This window comes from Podarcis gaigeae (genome assembly GCF_964106915.1).
Source record: "Podarcis gaigeae genome assembly, chromosome: 18".
NCBI classification, from domain to species: domain Eukaryota; kingdom Metazoa; phylum Chordata; class Lepidosauria; order Squamata; family Lacertidae; genus Podarcis; species Podarcis gaigeae.
Window position 1 is genome coordinate 5,920,519 of NC_139696.1, and position 23,822 is coordinate 5,944,340.

Consider the following 23,822-nt stretch of genomic DNA (forward strand, 5'->3'; position numbering starts at 1 on the left):
TATAAAACATTTTATTTCCTTTCATATTTTATTTTTACTTATTTCCTTTTATGTGTTTACACGCGCACACGCTCACGCCCTTTTTATTTACTAAACTTGACACCCCACTTGGTTGTGCAAACAAGCAAAACAAAACAACCAACCTTCAAATTGGTTTGCCAAAAATTTCAGAAGCCAAAGCCAGAAAAGGAAAAGTCACAATCCTGCTTTGAAACATGTGGAGGTTATAAAACACTTAAAAATAGTTTTGCATCGCCTCGGCTTTCCGCCCTGGATGCTCGAGCTGAGATTCCTGCATTGCGGCGGGTTGGGCTGGATGACCCTTGGGCATAGCTGTCAACTGTCCCTTATTTGGCGGGAAAGTCCCTTATCCCAGCGCCGTGTCCCACTGCTGTCCCTTATTGATGATGTCCCTTAAATTTCCCAGGTTTCAAAGGAAGCAGCTCCTCTCCCTCCCTCCCTGCCGGCCAGGGAGGAGGGAGGCTTCAACTGTGTTGCTCGGCTGTGTTGCTTACCCAATAAGGAGTCTAAGAACGACTGGGGGATGGAGCTTGCATGCCTTGTGCCGATCAAATCGGCCGCGTTGCCTGGGGACTCGCCTTTGCTCAGCGCTTCCCAGCGGAGAGATGACAGTGGTTTTCCTTGCTGCATCCCCTTTGCCGGGTTGCTGTGCTGTGGGAACCACCGCCTGAGGCTTCGTTTGGTTGCTGGCTGGGCTTTCTGCCTTTGGCTCGGAGGGGCTCAGAAGTTGAACATACCTGTGCTGGGGAAATCCCTTATTTTGGCTGCTGGTCCCTTATTTTCGAGGCTGCTGGCCCCTTATTTTCAAATCTGTAAGTTGACAGCTATGCCCTTGGGGGTCCCTTCCAACTCTGTGATTCTAAGCATCTGGGTTGATAGGCTTGCCTAAACAGGAACAGTTGGGGCAGGTGCTGAAAAGAGCCAAAAAAGGTGCCTGCTTAATCTCAAGATGCAGGGAGTTCCAAAGGATAGGCACTGCCACACTTACGTGTGTGTGTTTCCGTGACACACACATAAAGGTAAAGGGACCCCTGACCATTAGGTCCAGTGGTGTCCGACTCTGAGGTTGTGGCGCTCATCTCGCTTTACTGGCCGAGGGAGCCGGCGTACAGCTTCCGGGTATGTGGCCAGCAGGACTAAGCCGCTTCTGGCGAACTAGAGCAGCGCACGGAAACGCTGTTTGCCTTCCCGCCGGAGCGGTACCTATTTATCTACTTGCACTTTGACGTGCTTTCGAACTGCTAGGTTGGCAGGAGCGGGGACCGAGCAATGGGAGCTCACCCTGTCACAGGGATTCGAACCGCCGACCTTCTGATCGGCAAGTCCTAGGCTCTGTGGTTTAACCCACAGCGCCACACACACATATAAACATACAAATACAATACATGGGGGCGGAAGAGAAGGAATATTTCCTTTATAGATACATATTTGTAGACATATATTTCTATAAATGTATACAGATGCCACAAACATATACTTGGGGAGGGGGGAGAAAGGGGATATGGCTTTATATAAGCCTCTGGTTGATCAGATTTACATCCTGTGCCCTTTTAAAATGTGTATTATTTTGTGGTGGTGGGGCTATTGGGTTGTTTTTGTCTTTATTCTGTATTTGTAATTTTATATCTTGACTTTATTCTGTGAACTGCCCTGAGACCCCCCAGGTATAGGGCGGTATATAAATTCAATAAGTAATAAATAATAATAAAATCAGATACAGATAGGTAGCCGTGTTGGTCTGCCATAGTCAAAACAAAACAAAATTCCTTCCAGTAGCACCTTAAAGACCAACTAAGTTAGTTCTTGGTATGAGCTTTTGTGTGCATGCACACTTCTTCAGATACACAGATGTATTGTGTATTCTTCAGATACACATAAAATCAGATGTATTGACTAAGGAGAGATCTATCAAGTAGAGCACAAGACTGTAAATTTTGGGGTCAAAGGTTCAAGCCATGGGCAAAAAGGTTCCTGTACCGCAGGGGGTTGGCCCTACACCATTTAATAATATTATACATTCACATCATCATTATCCACTTTGCCACTTTGGCTCTTTAGACTTCCTTCCCTCCCGCCTTATGGCTTTCAAAATTAACCTTTATATCATTGCATTTTGTACGTTTTCCAATTCTAATCACACTCATTATAAAATGGCTCAAAATTTAAATAAATATAGAAAGATAGAAAAGTTCTCATGGCAAGTCTTCAGACAACCCTGCTAGCGATGTTAATTGCTTACAGTAATCTTTCAGATATCGCATAAATTTACTCCAGTCCTTTTGGAATAATTGATCATGCTGGTTTCACATTTTTCCCGTCAGCTTCGGGTTACAGACTCCTCTAACCCAGAAATAGTACCTCGGGTTAAGAACTTTGCTTCAGGATGAGAAAAGAAATTGTGGCGCGATGGTGCGGCAGTAGCAGGAGGCCCCATTAGCTAAAGTGGTGCTTCAGGTTAAGAACGGTTTCAGGTTAAGAACAGATCTCTGGAACGAATTAAGTATGTAACCAGAGGTGCCATTGTACACTACAGGCTCCGGAATACCCCATAAGGGAAAGGGAGCAGTTTTTCTTATAACAGCATGATTAATCACTAGCACAGCCTACAAGCCAGGAATAAGAAGCAAGTAGTTACGATAATAAGGTGGCGGTGCTAATTCACACACACCACTTAAAAGCACTTTGGAGCTTTGGAGTTTGCAACCTATGGATTGGTGCACTCCCAGGTGGCTGTCTAAGCAGAAGGGGGCACACTGCCAACGTAGCTGGCAATGCTTATATATCACCCTGACCATTTTGCAAGAGGGCAGCAAAGATACATGGTATACAGTGGTACCTTGGTTCTCAAACGCCTTGGTGTTCAAACAACTTGGAACCCAAACACTGCAAACATGGAATTAAGTGTTCCGGCTTGCGAACATTTTTCGGAAGCCGAACATGCTCCGTTTTAAGTGTTACTCTTCTGTTTTGAGTGTTACGCTTTTACGCTTCCGTTTTGAGTGTTACACTGAGGTCTGTCTGTTTTTGCTATTTATTTTGCGTTTGCGTTTTTGCGGCTTTTGTTTTTGTGACTGCGCGGAAATCAGTCCAACTACTGATTGATTGATTGTGTGACTGCAGTACATTGTTTATTGCATTCATTTTATGGATCAATGGTCTCGTTAGATAGTAAAATTCATGTTCAATTGCTCTTTTAGGGGTTGTTTTTCAAAGTCGGATACGGATTAATCCATTTTGCATTACTTTCTATGGGAAAGCCCGCCTTGGTTTTGGAACAATTTGGTTTTGGAACGGACCGCCAGAATGGATTAAGTCTGAGAACCAAGGTGCCACTGTATATGCCTGCAGTCCCTCTGGGCTTAAAGCTGAACATCAACAGTTTTTTGCAAAATGGATACCCTCGACAGAGATGTCCTTTCTCAATGCCACCAGGAGGAGCTCTAACATCTTTTAATTGACAGTTTCCAGATATTGTATAGCAGAGTTCCTTTAGCAATTCTTTTTTAAAAAAACCAACAATTAGTTTTTCTTCTTTTTTCAAAATATAGTCCGGACTACCACATGGTCTGAGGGTGGTGCTGTGGGTTAAACCACAGAGCCTAGGACTTGCTGATCAGAAGGTTGGTGGTTCGCATCCCCGCGATTGGGTGAGCTCCCACTGCTCAGTCCCTTCTCCTGCCAACCTAGCAGTTTGAAAGCACGTCAAGTGCAAGTAGATAAATAGGTACCGTACTGGCGGGAAGGTAAACGGCGTTTCTGTGCGCTGCTCTGGTTCGCCAGAAGCGGCTTAGTCCTGCTGGCCACATGACCCGGAAGCTGTACGCCGGATCCCTCAGCCAATAAAGCAAGATGAGCCCAGAGTCGGTCACGACTGGACCTAATGATCAGGGGCCCCTTTACCTTTACCTTTACCACATGGTCTGAGGGACGGTGGACCGGCCCACGGCTGAAAAAGGTTGTTGACCCCTGCTCTAAGGAGTTAACTGTGGTGTGCCACAAGCAGGGGTTGTGGGCTTCTTCCATGACCATAAGAGTGTTCAATTCAAGGGCAGTAGGCTTATTTATTCATTATTTGTCAAGGGAAGGGGACACGTTCTCTTTCCGGGGTAGTTTGCCTTCCTCTCGTCCCCCACCCTGCACCCAGCTCTCACCTGCGGCTCCTAGAAGCTGCCAGCGTGGGTCAGGGGCAAAACACCCAGGAAATGGCTACACCTGGGTGGCAAAACTAGATGAGGGGAGCCGATGGGTCTCAAACCCTCCGTGAGTTCGGGGCTTCTCCTGCATGCGGAGACAAGCTCTGGTGGATGGAGTGGGCGAGACCAAGAGTGGATCAAGAAAGTGGTTTCTCTCTCCCAATGACCTCAGATATCCCTCTGCAGTCAGGGAGGCAAAGGGGAAAAGCCTCCCCATTGTCTTTTCGCTTGCAAATCCTGTCTTAAGGGCATATTTGTGGATGGACAGGGTGAGCTGCCTGGATTCAGGAAATAAAGTATTAGCCATCACAATAGAATGGCCAGGCTGCCCAGTGACCATTATCAGGCAGGCAGGATTTGTGCTGTAGACTGCCTCCTTCTGTGATGTATGTATGATGCTTTGGGGTGGTGGTCTTGGGCTACAAGGTGGGCAATTTCAAGTGTCTATTATAAGGGCTTGGGGACGTGGATGGCGCTGTGGGTTAAACCACAGAGCCTAGGGCTTGCCGATCAGAAGGTTGGCGGTTCGAATCCCCACAACGGGGTGAGCTCCCGTTGCTCGGTCCCTGCTCCTGCCAACCTAGCAGTTCGAAAGCACGTCAAGTGAAAGTAGATAAATAGGTACCGCTCCGGCGGAAAGGCCACATGACCCGGAAGCTGAACGCCGGCTCCCTCGGCCAGTAAAGCGAGATGAGCGCCGCAACCCCAGAGTTGGTCACGACTGGACCTAATGGTCAGGGGTCCCTCTACCTTTATTATAAGGGCTTGCGCACCATTGTTCGGGGGTCTCCCTCCTACGTGAGGTGAGTGGGGACCCTGTTGCAACAGTTCCTTGACTAAAGATCAGGCTTACTAGCTGCTTTGCTTCTCAATATTCTCTGGTTGGCCTCTGTTATTTTCTCCTAGTGACAGGGAACCCACTTAAGGACTGTATATGTTACCTCCGTAGGCCAGTGGCCAACAGTGGTTGGCTTCACAGCCCGCAGCCCCAAAAGTAGAAAAGTCCTCCTAAGACTTAAAACCTAACCTCCTTTGAGGAGATTCCAGTGTAGACTTTGAGAGATGAGAGGCGGCCAGGATGACATTTCCCAGCAACTCAAAAGGATCTTTATCTGCTTTTTATCAGCTTTGTGTTTTGTATTCTTCCCTAGCAAACAAACTCGGTTAAAAGTGCAATGTGGGAGTTTTCCCACCGCTGCCTTGAATCCGAAAATAACTTCTAGACGTGCCGTTTTTAGCTGCTGTTTTTAAAACGGTTGCTGGACTCCCCATTCCCAACCCCAACTTAAAGGAATTTTGGTGTGTGTGTCACTTTAACTGATTATACAGATCCGAGCTACAGTAAAGAGTTTTTTCAGTTTCATAGAACCCAAGAAGAGTTGGAAGGGGCACCTGGGGATCATCCAGTCCAACCCGCTGCAAGGCAGGAATCGTAACTAACAGTGGCGTAGCGTGGGTTGTCAGCACCCGGGGCAAGGCAAGTAATTTGCGCCCCCTAACCCCTAACCTGCCGCCGTTGCCAGCTTCTTCTTGCTGCTGCCTGGTCTGGTCTGGTGTGGTTCTCTCCCGCGCTCAGCGCTGCGCTGGGCGGGCGCTGCACTGTCCCTCCCCCAGATAGTCCCTCGCTCTCTCTCCGCACCGCACTCCTGACACCCACCCCCTCCACAGTGGGCGGCGACCCGGCAGCTCGGATTGGATTCGCACAGCCAGCACTGTAGTGAGAGAGAGTGAGCGAGCCAGGTAGGGGCAGAGAGCTGCGAGTGCGAGCACGCCCCCCCCCCAGATGTTGCGCCCGGTGCGACCGGCCCCCCCTGCACCCCCCACGCTACGCCACTGGTAACTAAAGAATCCAGGTCGGATGTGTTATGTACTGAAGTTCTCACTCTGGCCACTAGGGGTATTGTGTACAGTATATAGTTTTCACTCAGGTCAGTTAATTTAGGCAGGAAACCCTGAGATGTTGTTGTTACAATGTTGATAGCCTATAAAAGCAGGCCGGCTGAGCTGTTCAGTTCAGTTCAGTTCCAGCTTACTATAAAGAACCACTTGGAGAAATCTCTGCGTCGTCTGATTTGTAGCATTTGGCATGCAGGCTGAGACCCTATCTGCCTGCGGACTGTCTCGCCAGAGTGGTGCATGCTCTGGTTATCTCCGGCTTGGACTACTACAATGCGCTCTACGTGGGGCTACTCGGGTGACCCGGAAACAGCAATTAATCCAGAATGCAGCAGCTAGACTGGGGACTGGGAGCGGCCGCTGAGACCATATAATACCGGTCTTGAAAGACCTACATTGGCTCCCAGTTCGTTTCCGAGCACAATTCAAAGTGTTGGTGCTGACCTTTGAAGCCCTAAACAGCCTCGGCCCAAGATACCTGAAGGAGCATCTCCATAGTTTAGCCCGGACGCTGAGGTCCAGCGCTGAGGGCCTTCTGGCGGTTCCCTCATTGCGAGAAGCAAAGTTACAGGGAACCAGGCAGAGGGCCTTCTCGGTAGTGGCGCCCTCCCTTTGGAATGCCCTCCCATCAGATGTCAAGGAAATAAACAACTACCAGACTTTTAGAAGACATCTGAAGGCAGCCCTGTTTAGGGAAGCTTTTAATGTTTGATGTATCACAGTATTTTAATATTTTTTTGGAAGCCGCCCAGAGTGGCTGGGGAAGCCCAGCCAGAGGGGCGGGGTATAAATAATTAAATTATTATTATTATTATTATTATTATTATTATTATTATTATTATTATTAATTTGTCAACCCACTGGTGAAGAGGATGGGATCGAATGGACGTCAGAGCACAGCCAGATTTGGACACTCACTGAGCTGAAACACTGAGCGAAATCACTGAACAGAACCCAATTCAGAGCTGACCCTACTGGCTAGAGCACTGTGTTCCATCCATCGCCCTCCACGTCGGCATCAGAACCATGGCTTCACTCGTGACTCTATTGCCATTAGCCCCAGCCTCTGAATCATGGGACTCATCCCTCGCTCGGTTCACCTGCTTCCTCCAAGCAAACGAGCTGACGAAAGGGTCATAGGAGCATAAAAGGTAAAGGTAAAGGGACCCCTGACCATTAGGTCCAGTTGTGGCCGACTCTGGGGTTGCGGCGCTCATCTTGTTTTACTGGCTAAGGGAGCCGGCATACAGCTTCCGGGTCATGTGGCCAGCAGGACTAAGCTGCTTCTGGCGAACCAGAGCAGCGCACAGAAACGCCATTTAGCTTCCCGCTGGAGTGGTACCTATTTATCTACTTGCACTTTGACAGTCTTTCCAACTGCTAGGTTGGCAGGAGCAGGGACCGAGCATCGGGAGCTCACCCCATTGCGGGGATTCGAACCGCCGCCCTTCTGATCGGCAAGTCCTAGGCTCTGTGATTTAGCCCACAGCACCACCCGCGTCCACAGAGGGGCATAAGTGGGGCTTATTCCTCAGCCTCTGCGGGCCAGAAAGCAGTTTTTGTTGCGCCACTAGCAGTCAGGGAGCGCTGCACCCGACCATCCGGTGAGTCCACTGGCGGCAGTTCCTTTGACAGCAGCGGAGCCAGGGAACCTGGGCTCAACGCCACATTTGGTCGCACCACAGTCGCAGCCAGGAAGGAGAGTCCACCACCTCCTGAGGGAGTCCCCCCCCCCCGCTCCATCACCACCCACAGGGCAAACCCACAGCCTTGCATGGCAAGGAATCACAACACGACCGGTTCACAGGTTTTATTAAAAAGACACTTCACTGACCAAAGAGTCACACATTTAAAGTATAAAAAGAGAAAGAAATTAAGAGCAGAAATCAACTCTCCCCCGCCCTCCCCCGTCTTACTGGTTCCTCTTCCAAGGCAACGTTTATAAGTTATAACCACATCACTCACCGACGCCTCGTTTTAAAACCACAATAATAAAAAAAGAGGATAAAAGCACTCTTAAAACCAACACACCGACTAGCACAACTGCTATTATGTACAAGAAGAAGCAGCTAAACACTGGAGCAAACTTGAGTCAATATGACTTAAAAAAAATGGACGAGGAAGGAATGGGGAAGGGGCGGTTGGACACGACAGCAACCAGGGAGGCTGGCTGGGCAGAGGTTTGTCCAGTTGTGTGTTCAGACCTTTAAACCTGCCCCTTAAATAAATTCAGACAAGACTCAAATTTTGGTTTGGTTTTTTGGTAGAATTTAGACCACAACTTTATTGATTACAGTAAGTGACTGGTTGCATAGGCTCTGGTTCGACTAGCTCCCTGCATCCTTGCAGGTATCGCTGACCCAGAGCTCTATCATAGGTCAGCCAAGGGTGAACACCTGGATAAGTGGAAAGCCAGGAACGGGCTAACTCTGCCACCCAAATGTCCCCCTGGACTCAGGCACGGGCACAACCCCCTCTCAGGGGTTGACCAAACCACCGAGTCCTTGGTTTCCTTTAACGGAATACCCTTCACGTAGGGATGGCGAGAGCGTTCTCCCATCCCTATCACCTGAACCAGAGCCTATCCGCAACCTTACAAGTTGTGACGATTTGCTACGCGGCAGGCGAAACCCCAATGGCACCAGCCAATCTGCCAAGTGGGGAAAGTTCCTGCCGTGCCCCTGTCCCAACGACAGACGACACACGACGGCATAGCAAGGTCAAGCGCACAGCCCTAAAAGTAGGGAGATGTGGGCGGGTGTTCCGAATGCACACGCCAAAAGAGGAAGCTCTGGGTCACATGCACGGGCATAAACAAGTCCCCTTGATCCATTTATTCTGCGTCCCGTTGGCCTGATTAAACCCTGCATCAAGGGACCTACCAATTGGGTGTTGTGGCTATCCAATCAAACCCACCCACAACACAGGGTTTGGTTGCCAAGTCTCACCGCAACACATGCCCTCTTTAAGGGAGGACCAGATTTTGCAACAGGAGCAACGCCTCCTCCTCGGGCGAGGGAGAGGAGGTGCAGCCCCGCCCGACTTTCTCCCCCAACCAGTGTCCCCCCCCAATGCCCTTCGCAGTGGCTCCATCCTTCTGAACCCTGTTCCAAGCGGTGAAGGACAGACCCAACCACAAGCTACCACGAGGGACGCTTGCGGAGGGCGGTCCGATTTTCAGGTGCCCCAAGCCTCAATCGCGACTACATATTTAATCAGCCACAGATATGCTGTTTGTACGCACAATCTGGACAATCACCGACGAGCCTATCCTTGCTCTATCCCCCCCACTTAAAAAATAAAATACCCAGTCTGTTGCTGAGAGCAGCGCCAGGTCTGGTAACCGTTTAAATTTCCCAGAATGCCCCAGAGAGATGCTACCGCAGGGGGCATTGTGGGAAATTCTCGGCAGCAGAGAGTCCTGTTGGCTACTGGCAGAAGCCCCTCCTTCTGTTTGGGACATTCCACAGGAGACAAAGGCATTCCTCATCTTGAGGCGTAAGGAAGTGGGTATAAAGACACATGGACGACAGCACAAATCTCTGCCGGACGAGCAAGAACCCCAATTTTATCACACAATGGCACCCGAGATACCCAAGATCTCATCAACAGCTAACACCAGGCCTCCAAGATGCTGAACTGCCCTTTCTTGCCAACGCCCAACATGCCCGTAAAATGAATCCTGATGCCCGTTCCTTTCCCACCCACCCAAGCGGTCCCCTGTGCCGCTCTTCCCAACGCGAAGACGACAGTCGTTGCTTTGCCCCCCCACCCCCCCGCCACCCCAACACTAAGTCTTGTAAAAAGAAGGTTTCAACTGGAAGCCGATAGAGACACCCCACAAATCGTCCCAGACAGGAGCGACGGGCTGCAGCTGTATTTCGGCGACAGGCAGGAATATGGAGGGCCACCCAGACTCTCTCCTGCGACCTCCTGGAAATTTAGGACGGCAGGCCCATCTCCGCAGGCCGGATCTTCATAGTGGTGGACTTCAGAGGGTAATAGCGTCCTCTCCAAGTCTTCCAAAAGATGCCTTGCTTTCTCTCGTGCCTCTGGCGTGGGATGGAGCGGAAGTATTTTCCGTTCAGGTTCACGTGGCCACAACTGCTGAACCACCAGCCTCCTTTTTAGCAAAAAGAAACAGCAAAACTTTGTTGTATAAGTATTGTTGTTTAAGTTTGGATAAGCAAAATCTAGTCTTTAAAATGATCTAAATTAAATGAAAATAAGGTTTGCAAAAATAAATTGAGGAAATGGACGAAAGAGAAAAAGTAAAATAACAACATGTTAAGATAAATTATTAAGTTAAAGTGGAGAAATAAGTAATAAGGATTTGCTGAGCTAATAATTTGAATTGGAATACAAGAAGGGGAGGTGCGAGGAGGTCCGAGAAACAAGTTAAAAGAAAATAAGCAATTGAAATTTTATGTGCTTTTAATTGTTTTTAAGTTTTGTATTTTTGTCATTTTTTGTCTATTTTTGTTTTTGTTTTGTTATTGAAAATGCTAATAAATATTCATTTAAAAAAAACAAAAAACAGCAAGAGCAGGCATCAGCCAAGGGCCTTTCCACAGAACAATGGATTTCATTACTTGGGAAATGCTTCAAAGATGGCAGTTCTTGAGCTCCAATCCTGAGCAGAACTGCGGCAAGGGAGTACGTCCCAATGAACACAGCGGGGTTTGCTTGCAAACATGCTTAGGTGTATCTGAAGATGTGTGCATGTACACAAAACCTCATACAGTGGTACCTCGCAAGACGAATGCCTCGCAAGACGAAAGAGTTTTCCGTTTTTTGAGTCGTTCCGCAAGACAAATTTCCCCATGGGCTTGCTTCGCAAGACGAAACGTCTTGCGAGTTCTTGAGAGTTTGTTTCCTTTTTCTTAAAGCCGCTAAGCCGCTAATAGCCGCTAAGCCGTTAATAGCCGCTAAGCCATTAATAGCCTCTAAGCCGCTAAGCCGTTAATAGCCGCTAAGCCGCTAATAGCCGCTAAGCCGCTAATAACCGTGCTTCGCAAGACGAAAAAACCGCAAGACGAAGAGACTCGCGGAACGGATTAATTTCGTCTTCCGAGGCACCACCAACTTAGTTGGTCTCTAAGGTGCAACTGGAAGGAACTTTTTTATTTTGTTTCGGCTATGCTTAAGTTTGTGCGGCTAAAAGGATTTGGTGCTCGGAGTGCGATGGCATGAATCTGATTAGAAGCATAGGATGACGGTAATCAAAATTTGCATGTATATTTAAATCTGTATGTATTAAATTTTTGGAAAACCTTTATAAATAAAATGAAAGGAAGAAAGCAATCAAGAGTCCTTTTTGTTGAGGATAATTCAAGAGGGAAATTCCCAGGTGTCAAAAAGGACTATTTATGTATGCTGCAAGGGACGCGGGTGGCGCTGTGGGTTAAAACACAGAGCCTAGGACTTGCCGATCAGAAGGTCGGCAGTTCGAATTAGGTCCAGTCGCGGGCGACTCAGGGGTTGCGGTGCTCATCTCGCTTTACTGGCCGAGGGAGCTGGTGTACAGCTTCCGGGTCATGTGGCCAGCAGGACTAAGCCACTTCTGGCGAACCAGAGCAGCGCACGGAAATGCCGTTTACCTTCCCGCCAGAGTGGTACCTATTTATCTACTTGCACTTTGACATGCTTTCGACTGCTAGGTTGGCAGGAGCCGGGACAGAGCAACGGGAGCTCACCCCGTTGCAGGGATTTGAACCGAATGGTTTAGTTCATTTTAAATATGCAGGGATGTATGGTATGCAAAATGAACCACAGAAAGATAAAACCTTTAAATAAAATAAAGGATATAATTAAGAGTCATTTTAGTTGGGGATAGTGCAGACGGAAATTCCCAGGTGTCAAAAAGGGTTATGGAAAGAGAAGAAGGGAAGTCTTTGATATTTTAAGGCAGGCATAGGCAAACTCGGCCCTCCAGATGTTTTGGGACTACAACTCCCATCATCCCTGACCACTGGTCCTGTTAGCTAAGGATGATGGGAGTTGTAGTCCCAAAACATCTGGAGGGCTGAGTTTGCCTATGCTTGTTTTAAGGTGGTTTAAATGGATATTTTAAAATGTTGAAGATTGAATAAATATTATTATAGAAAAGGAAAAAATAAAAATCAGGACTGACCTGAGAGGTGTTTGGCACAGTTGGCATCTCCCTTGAGGTCATGGTCCTGATCCCGCGTGGAAAAGGGCAGCTGTGGGAAGTCGCCCATGGCGTTCTCCAGCTGCCCGAGAATAGGGCCCAGGAGACTGAGTGTGTAAGCCGTGTCTTCTCCGCCCAGGCTGAAAAGGAACTGGATCCTCTCCGAGTTGCCCTCCCAGTCCTGAAGTTCGATCGAGAGGTGGAACCGCCCATCTTTCGTGATCTGGTGGACCTTTTCCAAGCCCAGCCAAAAGTCGCCTGAAAGAGAACGGCCAAAGAAAGAAACAAACGAATAAATAAATAAATATCCTGTCAGGGCCCACCAGCAGAATATATTAATCAATCAATCAATCAATCAATCAATCAATCAATCTTCATTCCGGTCCAGAGACCCAACAAATCATTACAAAGCAATACACAATTCAGACAGCCTACCTCCAGGTTAAACAAGCATTTTGTTCAGAATATAGGGATCATTGGTTCTTGCAGCCACCGATAAAAACTTTGCCACTGCTAATGTTCTAGCGTTTGCCCGGTCTTCCAATAGGAACCTGACATAGCGAGCCTCTGATTTTCCCGGGAAAGGTACCAGCAAGGGTAGTATCAGTTCAGCCCTGGCTTGCTCATATTTTGCACAGTGCAACAAAATATGATTTATGGAATCAATGTCTTGAGCACACGAGCAAAGTCTGTCCTGGTAGGGAACTCCTCTCAACCTGCCAGCCAACACTGCAGAAGGAAAGACCTTTAGTCTGGCTTTGGTGAAAAGCCTTCGATAATTTGGTACTGTCAGGTTTTTAATGTAAGGTGTTAACTTAAAGACATGCCCATATTGTACTCCTACCGCCAGCGGACTACAGACTGCGTGTGATCGAGATTGCAAGTCACTGTGTGCATTATCCCATAATCTTTGCTTTAACGTCTTTAGGGCGCCTTCATAACCCAGGTAATAAAGTTGGGGGGGGGGGCAGACCAATAGAGATGGCTTTTCTAGCCATGGTTTTCTGCCATTTGCTGACAAATTTGTCATTGGTCAGGTGTTGGTACAAACCCTTCCCTAAATCAAACACTGAAACCCTGATGTGTGGAAGATATACAGCTGTACCTCGAAAGGCAAACGGAATCCATTCTGGAAGTCCGTTCAACTTCCAAAACATTGGGAAACCAAGGTGCAGCTTCCAATTAGCTGCAGGAAACTCCTGCAGCCAATCGGAAGCCACGCCGGACGTTTGGGTTCCAAAGAATGTTCGCAAACCGGAACAATCACTTCCAGGTTTGCAGTGTTCAGGAGTCAAAACGTCCGAGTTCCGGGGTGTTTGGGATCCAAGGTACGACTCTACACAGGAGACAGGTCTCGACCTCTAGGAGCTTACATTGTCACTTCAGATTATGGGTTCAGAGAAAAGCAAATTAGCCATTAGAGGGCGGGATCTGGGACCCAGTGCCACTCAGGGATGAGACTCCCTGGCCCCAATTTTTCAGCCTACCCTACCTCACAGGGCTGTTGCGTGACACTTACGGCGCTCAGTGATAACACGTGTAAAAGCGATAACACTTGTCAAAGTTAACGAGAGACCTATCCACTCAAAGCTGACAAAAAGGCATCGCTCAAATACTCTGTAAAGAATGAAGGTTTTACTGTTTCTTTCACCCACCCCTTCTCCTTCTCTATTTTCCTTCCTCCTCATGAGGAACATGTCTAACAACAACAAAACAACAACAACAACAACAACAACAATTTTATTATTTATATCCCCCCACCCAATCTGGCTGGGTTGACTGTGACTGACATGTACAAAATGCTCTACGATCTGAAAATAGACACCGAAAGTGTTGCCCGTGGCATCCCTGACCATCTTTCAAGACACCCCAGGGTGCCACGGCAAAACGGTTGCAAACCACTGATTCTAACCAATCAGTTGGCCTTCACCGCGAAACTTATAATTACATTTGAGAAACAGAAATGCATTAAAAAACAAAATCCAGCGTGTAACGAAGTCTTTCCTTTTGCGGTGCTCTGCAGTGCAAGTGTTTTTTCAGAGCCCTGATCTTACACATGTAAAAAGTAAAGACATGCCCATATTGTACTCCTACTGCCAGCGGACTACAGACTGCATGTGATCAAGATCGCAAGTCACTGTGTGTATTATCCCATACACTGTGTGTATTATACACATACACTGTGTGTATTATCCCCTGACCATTAGGACTCTGGGGTTGCGGCGCTCATCTCGCTTTATTGGCCGAGGGAGCCGGTGTACAGCTTCCGGGTCATGTGGCCAGCATGACCAAGCCGCTTCTGGCGAACCAGAGCAGCGCACGGAAATGCTGTTTACCTTCCCGCCAGAGCGGTACCTATTTATCTACTTGCACTCTGACGTGCTTTCGAACTGCTAGGTTGGCAGGAGCAGGGACCGAGCAACGGGAGCTCACCCCATCGCGGGGATTCGAACCGCCGACCTTCTGATAGGCAAGCCCTAGGCTCTGTGGTTTAACCCACAGCACCACCCGTGTCCCTATATCCTACGCATGAGCAGGTAGCAATTTTAAAAGAGCGGGAAGCAAGCAGCAGAGACCTACCGCTCATATTCCCAAATCCATTTCTGTAGGGTTCCCACAGCTGGTCAAAATCAACAGAACCATCCCGACGTCTCTGGATCACCGTCCAGCCTCCACCATCTGCAAAATAAAAAGGAGGGGGAATTTCAATCAGCCTGCAGACATCTGGCTTGTGCCCCCTGCCTCCCTCACCCCACCAAAACACACCCACCGGTGTGTTGCTTTGATCTGTAATCTTTTCCATATGATTTTTGTGTGTGCAACATGTTTTAGTACCTTGAACACACACACACAGTGAACCAGGACTGGGGAGAAAGACAGGCCCCTGTAGTTGCAAAAACATTTCGCCTCCCAGTTTGAGAAACGAAGGGAAGAAGAAGAGTTTGGATTTGATAACCCGTTTTATCACTACCCAAAGGAGTCTCAAAGCGGCTAACATTCTCCTTTCCCTTCCTGCCCCACAACAAACACTCTGTGAGGTGAGTGGGGCTGAGAGACTTCAGAGAAGCGTGACTAGCGCAAGGTCACCCAGCAGCTGCATGTGGAGGAGCGGAGACGCGAACCCGGTTCACCAGATTACGAGACTACCGCTCTTAACCACTACACCACACTGGCTCTCTGAGTCACAGCCCTCGCAACCCAACCAAACCTCTACCTTTACCCTTCCAGATCAATCCGTGATCTCCAGGATCAGGTGACACCTGAACCCAAAGACATCCAACCAGCAAACCGGCAGGAATGGACCACAGAATCATAAAATTATAGAGTTGGAAGTCGAACTCTCTGCAATGCAGGAATCTTTCGTCCAACGTGCGGCTCGAATCCACAACCATGAGAGGAAGCGTCTCACGCTCCACCAACTGACCTATCCCAGGATTTCGATTTGTCAACTTCAGTTTCTCATTTTCCAGAATAGTTGGATTTTGGGGGCACTCCCACCACATGTGGAGGTATGTGCCTGTGGAGGTGCACCCTCTCCAGCATTTTGGTGAGGTTCCTGGGCGTATTAGCGCTAGTTTTCTTGGTGTTAGGTACCACATGTAGGTGAGTTTCAGAGTGAAGTTTATCATTTTCCCAATCTGAAATTTGCTCCTTCAGTTTTACAATTTCTTCCTTTCTTTCTTTTTTAAGTTGTGAAAATTCATTGGCATCTGAGCGCAATTTCCCCCCCGATACAGCCAGGGGGCCAGCCCACTGTCCCTCAGACTTTGTGGGGGGCCGGACTATATTTTTTGGGGGGGAATGAACGAATTCCTATGCCCCACAAATAACCCAGAGATGCATTCTAAATAAAAACACACATACTACTCGTGTAAAAACACCAGGCAGGACCCACAAATAACCCAGAGATGCATTTTAAATCAAAGGACACATTCTACTCATGTCAAAACATGCTGATTTCTGGACCGTCAGCGGGCCGGATTGAGAAGGCGATTGGGCTGGATCCGGCCCCTGGGCCTTAGTTTGCCTACTCATGTACAGACATTTGTACGCAACTTTGCTTGATAAATGCATATTTTTTTGCAGGGCAATTTTCCTAACGCAACACACTGTGTATGTGTGTGTGTGTGTGTTATTTTCACTCACATATGCATTCCCATGCACGCTTCTATCCAAGCATGTTAATTTTTGGACACAATACTTGGCTGGAGAATCGCACTCGAAAACTCAGAACAGGGCAGGTTTTCAGAGGGCTGTGTTACGGTTCGCAGGCTGTTTTGTCAAGTGAGAACCAGGTTAAAAAGGTAAAGGGACGCCTGACCACTAGGTCCAGTCATGACCGACTCTGGGGTTGCGCGCGCATCTTGCTCTATAGGCCGAGGGAGCTGGCGTACAGCTTCCGGGTCATGTGGCCGGCATGACTAAGTTGCTTCTGGCGAACCAGAGCAGCGCTCGGAAATGCCGTTTACCTTCCCGCCAGAGTGGTACCTATTTATCTACTTGCACTTTTGACGTGCTTTCGAACTGCTAGGTTTGAAGGAGCAGGGACTGAGCAACGGGAGCTCACCCCGTCATGAGGATTCGAATCACCAACCTTCTGATCGGCAAGTCCTAGGCTCTGTGGTTTAATCCACAGCGCCACCCGCATCCCAGAACCAGGTTAAGAAAACCTTAAATGCAAACTGTATCAAATTTCTCTCCCGCTTCTATAAACCCCACATTTTTACCTGGAGTCATGTCACAGAAGACTTCAAAGACCTGAGAGCCAGGGGGCTGGATCTGGAAAACACCGCTGGTTTGTTCCCCTTCTAGAAACAGCTGGTGACAGCTGGTTGGGAACTCTGCAGATTGAAGAAACAAAAGCCATTTTAGCATCCTAGAACAAGCATTGATTTGATCGGCCTTTGATTTGCCGTGAATACTGATTATTAACGCCGAGACCACATAACACCGGTCCTGAAAGACCTACATTGGCTCCCAGTACGTTTCCGGGCACAATTCAAAGTTTCGGTGCTGACCTTTAAAGCCCTAAACGGCCTCAGTCCAGTATATCTGAAGCAGCGTCTCCACCCCCATAGTTCAGCCCGGACACTTAGATCCAGCTCTGAGGGCCTTCTGGCGGTTCCCTCACTGCAAGAAGCGAGGTTACAGGGAACCAGGCAGAGGGCCTTCTCGGTGGTGGCACCCGCCCTGTGGATGTCAAGGAAATAAACAACTATCTGACTTTTAGAAGACATCTGAAGGCAGCCCTGTTTAGGGAAGCTTTTAATATTTGATGAATTATTATATTTTGCTGGAAGCCGCCCAGAGCGGCTGGGGAAACCCAGCCAGATAGGCGTGGTAGAACTAATAAAATCTTATTATTATTTTATTAATTAATTAACTGCACAGCTATTTTCTTCCTCCTGCTTTGGCCATGTTATTTTGAGGAAGTTTGTGTGTTTACTGAAAATAATCTACGGGCTTTATCCAATATTAGTCAACGCTGAAATTAACAGACACGACTCGCTTGGGGTGCGTAGAGTGGCTGAGCCAACCCAGTCAGATGGGGGTGTGTGTTTACAATTGAATTAATTAATTACTATTCCCAGCAACTTCAGTGGCTCTGCTCCACAGTTGACGTAGCCGCAGACAGCCCACCATGCACAATACTATTATTTAATAAAAGTCAAGAATAGTTTTCAGGATTATCTGCACAGTTGTATTAATGGAACATTGCACAAGACACTGCTTGGTGGTCTTTTAGCTTTTGTTAACTAAATACAGACTTAAAAGGCAACAAAATAACAAGCCAACGTCAAACTACAGGACTGAAAGCAATAAATTAACATCATTAGCTTGCAAAACATTTTTACTGTGTCCTACTCAGAAGTAAGCCCTATTGAATCCAACAGCACCCTCTTTTTTCTTCTTCCAAATTTCTGTTTTAAAACTATCTATAATGTGGTTTTCGGAAAAAAACCAAAGATCATGGCCACTGGTCCCATCACCTCCTGGCAAATAGAAGGGGAAGAAATGGAGGCAGTGAGAGATTTTACTTTCTTGGGCTCCATGATCACTGCAGATGGTGACAGCAGCCACGAAATTAAAAGACGCCTGCTTCTTGGGAGAAAAGCAATGACAAACCTAGACAGCATCTTAAAAAGCAGAGACATCACCTTGCCAACAAAGGTCCATATAGTTAAAGCTATGGTTTTCCCAGTAGTGATGTATGGAAGTGAGAGCTGGACCATAGAGAGGGCTGATCGCCAAAGAATGGATGCTTTTGAATTCTGGTGCTGGAGGAGACTCTTGAGAGTCCCATGGACTGCAAGAAGATTAAACCTCTCCATTCTGAAGGAAATCAGCCCTGAGTGCTCACTGGAAGGACAGATCCTGAAGCTGAGGCTCCAAGACTTTGGCCACCTCATGAGAAGAGAAGACTCCCTGGAAAAGACCCTGATTTGGGAAAGATGGAGGGCACAAGGAGAAGGGGACGACAGAGGACGAGATGGTGGGACAGTGTTCTCGAAGCGACCAGCATGAGTCTGACCAAACTGCGGGGGGCAGTGGAAGACAGGAGGGCCTGGCGTGCTCTGGTCCAGGGGGTCACGAAGAGTCGGACACGACTAAACAACAACAACAATGTGGTTTTGCCGTGTCTTGCATTCCTGCGTTACTGTGTTTTATAGATTGCAAAATGTGAAGCGGTTTAGAAGCGCTCCTCAATAAATAAAGCCCTAACCGCTGGCCGTGTTGAGGGTCACAGATGTGCGCCATGCCTGCAGGCAAAAACTTCCACTAGTAGACTATTAACTTGCAGATGAATCCAATGTTTAAAAAGGGGGGGGGGGAGAGGAATTGAGAGCAGGCAGCAACCGCAACAGGACCCTGCGGGATCCGGCCACCACGTGAACACGGAACGCCACTCGGACTTTGTCCAAGCTACCCTCAGCCAAATGTCAGCCTGACATTAACAACTGCAAGGCCGAAGTTGCAGACAGCAGCTGGCAGGCAGCAAAAGCATGGAGGGGGAACTGTGTTGCCAAAGCTTATTCCTCCTAAGAGAAGCCACAGCTGAATCCTGTCAGAAGCTACTCCCCATGCAGGTTGGAATTCTGTTAATTCTGACCCTACGCTTGCAGCTACATAGTAAAGGGGATAGAAACACTCTGCACATGCTCAAGGGCGGCCACGATGTCATGTCACAAGGCTCGGGTCTTACTGCAGTGGTTATTAAAAAGGAGCCCTGACCATTAGGTCCAGTCGCAGACGACTCTGGGGTTGCGGCGCTCATCTCACTTTATTGGCCGAGGGAGCCGGTGTGCAGCTTCTGGGTCATGTGGCCAGCAGGACTAAGCCACTACTGGCAAACCAGAGCAGCACACGGAAACGCCGTTTACCTTCCTGCCAGAGTGGTACCTATTTATCTACTTGCACATGACGTGCTTTCAAACTGCTAGGTTGGCAGGAACAGGGAATGAGCAACGGGAACTCACCCCGTCGCAGGGATTCAAACCGCGACTTTCTGATCAGCAAGTCCTAGGCTCTGTGGTTTAACCCACAGCGCCACCCATGTCCCCGTCGCGTCCATTCTTCGGGGTCCCTTCCAACTCTAAAATTCTAGGGTTTTCTAGGGTTCCTTCTCTCTGCACCACCCCTGGCAGGTGGCTGGGTACTATCTGCCAGCGAATCAGGGTTTCGACAGCCCCGTGTCAAAGGTCCAGTTGGGACAGGCATCCGGCACGCGAGGAGGCGAAGGGCAGTGATGTGGCAGGGCGCGAGGGGACTTTGCTCTGGCTAAAAACAGCTGCAGGGGGGGAGGACGTCCCTCCCCGCTATCCCAAAGACAAAGGAAGCCTCTGTCCCGGCAAAATGTGCTGCATCTTCTGGGCTCAGCAGGCCCCCCCTGGGACCTTCTCCTGCCTCGGATAAATTTAGCTGGGATTCTCAAAACAGATGCCAGCAGCAGGAGATCAGGAAGAGGGCGGGATCCCACGTTGGAGAGGGAGTTCCTGCGAGTAAACATGAACTTTCCCCCAGTTTCTCAGCGGGGAGGGAGGTGCGCATTAATGCACGGCTGGGCAAGATGCTTGCATCAGACGGCCAGGCGGAGACGTTAGCCGTACCACGTAGGATATTGGAAATGGCTTCTCCGTCCTGCAGAGAATAGCCGTGGGGTGGAATCAAGGGGTGCAGGAAGGATAGAAGGGGGAAGCCTTCAAAAAAGATGCCCCGTTCAGCGGCAGAGGCTTTGCAGAGCCCACCCTGAACAAAATCACGTCGCTAGTTCTCAAGAAACGAACCAGACACCCGCAGCTTTGCCATTTGGCTTTTACAGTTGTTGTTTTTTATATGAAAGGGGGGGAAATGCAGAGGAATGCATTATGGCAAAAACACGTCCAGAAAGCTGCAGAACCCCCCCTTTCCCCTTCCATCCCATAGAACAGCGTATTTTCACGTTGTCTCCTTTGCGCAAACTTGCGGATATGAGTTAGGTCAGGAGTCAGCAAACTTTTTCAACAGGGGGCCAGTTGACCTAGTGGGGGGCCAGACTATATTTGGGTGGGGGGGAATGAAGGAATTCCTGTGCCCCACAAATAACCCAGAGATGCATTTTAAATAAAAGCACACATTCTACTCATGTAAAAACACACCGATTCCCAGACCGTCTGCGAGCTGGATTTAGAAGGTGATTGGGCCGGATCCGGCCCCCAGGCCTTAGTTTGCTTACCCATGGTTTAGGGCAAGCATCCCCAACCTTCGGCCCTCCAGATGCTTTGGACCACAATTCCCAGCATCCCTGAGCACTGGTCCTGTTAGCTAGAGATCATGGGAGTTGTAGGCCAAAACATCTGGAGGGCCGCAGGTTGGGAGTGCCTGGTTTAGGGCTTTTAAGGTCAGCACCGACACTTTGAATTGTGCTCGGAAACGTCCTGGGAGCCAATGTAGGTCTTTCAGGACCGGTGTTATGTGGTCTCGGCGGCCGCTCCCAGTCACCAGTCCAGCTGCTGCATTCTGGATTAATTGTAGTTTCTGGGTCACCCTCAAAGGTAGCCCCATGTAGAGCGCACTGCAGTAGTCCAAGCATGGAAAGGAGACGGTATGGCTAAGGCTCGTGCGATGCTGCACGTTTTCAGCGGAGGCGAGATGCGAAGGAGCAATTTCCCGAGCGTCCCACCACATTCCCGTGAGTCACGGGTAGCGTTGAATCACAGGCTCTCCGGGTAGCGGGCAGGCGTGGGGTTTTTTTTGCAGGCTGACCGCAGCACATTCCAGGAAAAAGCCTCTGACACAAAGCCATCTCTCTCGCAGCCGCAGATATTAGATCAGCATGTGCAGCGGGGGTGCGGGAGCGAGAGCTAAGTAGGGGAAAGGGCATCTCAGCCTGGGAACTGCCGGAAAAAGACTGCAGCCCTCAAGGAAAGGCTTTCAACTTTCACCCATTTTCCCCCACCTCCCTAGCTCAGGACACAACACCGCACATGGCCGTAATAAGCTGGTCTTTCCGCTCCTTGCAAATGTCCTCAACAGACAGCATAACAGCTGCCATTGGGGCCTTTCTCCTGGGCTCCCCAAGGAGAATCGCCCTGGAGCGCGGAGGGAAATTCAACAGGTGCATCTTTGAGAAGGAAGACACACCAGGCAAGATATGCCCTCTGCTGAAGCCCTTGTAGCTCAGTGTCAGAGTTTTTATTACTATTAATTTTTATTAGTATGGACTGTCTCACCAAAGTGGTGCATGCTCTGGTTATCTCCCGCTTCGACTACTGCAATGCGCTCTATGTGGGGCTGACTTTGAAGGTGACCCGGAAACTGCAACTAATCCAGAATGCGGCAGCTAGACTGGGGACTGGGAGCGGCCGCCAAGACCACATAACACCGGTCTTGAAAGAAATCCATTGGCTCCCAGGACGTTTCCGAGCACAATTCAAAGTGTTGGTGCTGACCTTTAAAGCCCTAAATGGCCCAGTATACCTGAAGGAGAGTCTCCACCCCTATTGTTCAGCCTGGACACTGAGGTCCAGCTCCGAGGGCCTTCTGGCGGTTCCCTCGCTGCAAGAAGTGAGGTTACAGGGAACCGGGCAGAGGGCCTTCTCGGTGGTGGCGCCCTCCCTGTGGAACGCCTTCCCATCCGGAAATAAACAGCTATCTGACGTTTAGAAGACATTTGAGAGTGTGGCTTGTCTGTCAAGATACCTGATAATGTTTGCTGTTCCCCCCACCTTGGCCAGATTAGGCCTTTCTTTTGAAATTGCAAATACCTAGCTCCCAAAACCATTGTCCCAGACCTCCCCCATTCATAGGCAAGAGATGCTCATTTCACTGGATTTGTAAGTGATAAGCACTATTGGGAAAGCTGTCCCCACCCCCCAAGATATTCCCTTTTACAGGAGAGGAAATATTTAGAGCATGGGTAGCAGTGGCATAGCGTGGGTTGTCAGCACCCGGGGCAAGGCAAGTAATTTGTGCCCCTTAACCCGTGGATTTGCGCCCCCTAACCCTAACCCCCAGATGTTGCACCCAGTGCGGCCGGGCCCCCCTGCACCCCCCACGCTACGCCACTGATGGGTAGGCAAACTAAGGCCCAGGGGCCGGATCCGGCCCAATTGCTTTCTAAATCTGGCCCGCAGACAGTCCAGGAATCAGCATGTTTTTACATGAGTAGAATGTGTCCTTTGATTTAAAATGCATCTCTGGGTTATTTGCGGGGCCTGCCTGGTGTTTTTACATGAGTAGAATGTGTCCTTTGATTTAAAATGCATCTCTGGGTTATTGTTAGGTGTAGAAATTCATTCATTTCCTCCCCCCCCCCAATATAGTCCGGCCCCCCACAAGGTCTGAGGGACGGTGGACCAGCCCCCTGCTGAAAAAGTTTGCTGACACCTGATTTAGAGTCTTTCGGGAGAGCCAAGGTGGCCTGGGGATTGTTCTGCGTCCTCTGTTTTTCTCAGGGAAGGCTTCCTAATTTTGAAGGGGTAAAGGACTGGCTTTCTGTGGAATGGGCGCCCCTTAACATTTCTGGTGTAAATGACTATGGGGCTGATCCTCCGAGCTGGATGGACCATTGCTCGGAGCCTGGCTAAGGCAGCTTCCTCTGTTCCTAGCAGAAGAAGATGGAACGAAAGATTACCGTATTTTTCGCTCTATAAGACGCACCAGACCACAAGACGCACCTAGTTTTGGGAGGAGGAAAACAAGAAAAAAAAATATTCTGAATCTCAGAAGCCAGAAGAGCAAGAGGGATCGCTGCGCAGCGAAAGCAGCAATCCCTCTTGCTGTTCTGGCTTCTGGGATAGCTGCGCAGCCTGCATTCGCTCCATAAGACGCACACACATTTCCCCTTACTTTTTAGGAGGGGAAAAGTGAGTCTTATACAGTAATTATGGGGACACTGGACGGTGGCAGCACAGCCCCCTGGACTCTTGGAGGCAACTCCCTGCAGAACTGCTCCAGCAGCAAAGAGACAAGCCCAGCCTTGCTCAGCCACTGAGGTTTCCACCGCCCTGGTACAGCCAAATTATTTTGGAATCCCAGCACCGCAGGGGGAGCGCTGCCTTTCCCCTAGTTGGAGGGATGCC

At 49.0% G+C, this 23,822-nt stretch overlaps 1 protein-coding gene across 1 annotated transcript in view; it reads right to left on the reverse strand.

Moving 5' to 3' along the window:
* Positions 1-7,905: 7,905 nt before the first annotated feature.
* The window catches only part of ANGPTL4 (angiopoietin like 4), a 29,260-nt gene continuing 13,343 nt past the window's right edge, over positions 7,906-23,822 (reverse strand). The window contains exons 4-7 of the mRNA XM_083720551.1: positions 16,989-17,102; positions 14,842-14,940; positions 12,244-12,519; positions 7,906-10,233 (exon numbers count right to left, since the gene is read on the reverse strand). Coding sequence (XP_083576677.1) covers positions 10,052-10,233; positions 12,244-12,519; positions 14,842-14,940; positions 16,989-17,102 — 671 coding nt within the window. The 3' untranslated portion in view covers positions 7,906-10,051. The remainder of the gene's footprint in view (positions 10,234-12,243; positions 12,520-14,841; positions 14,941-16,988; positions 17,103-23,822) is intronic.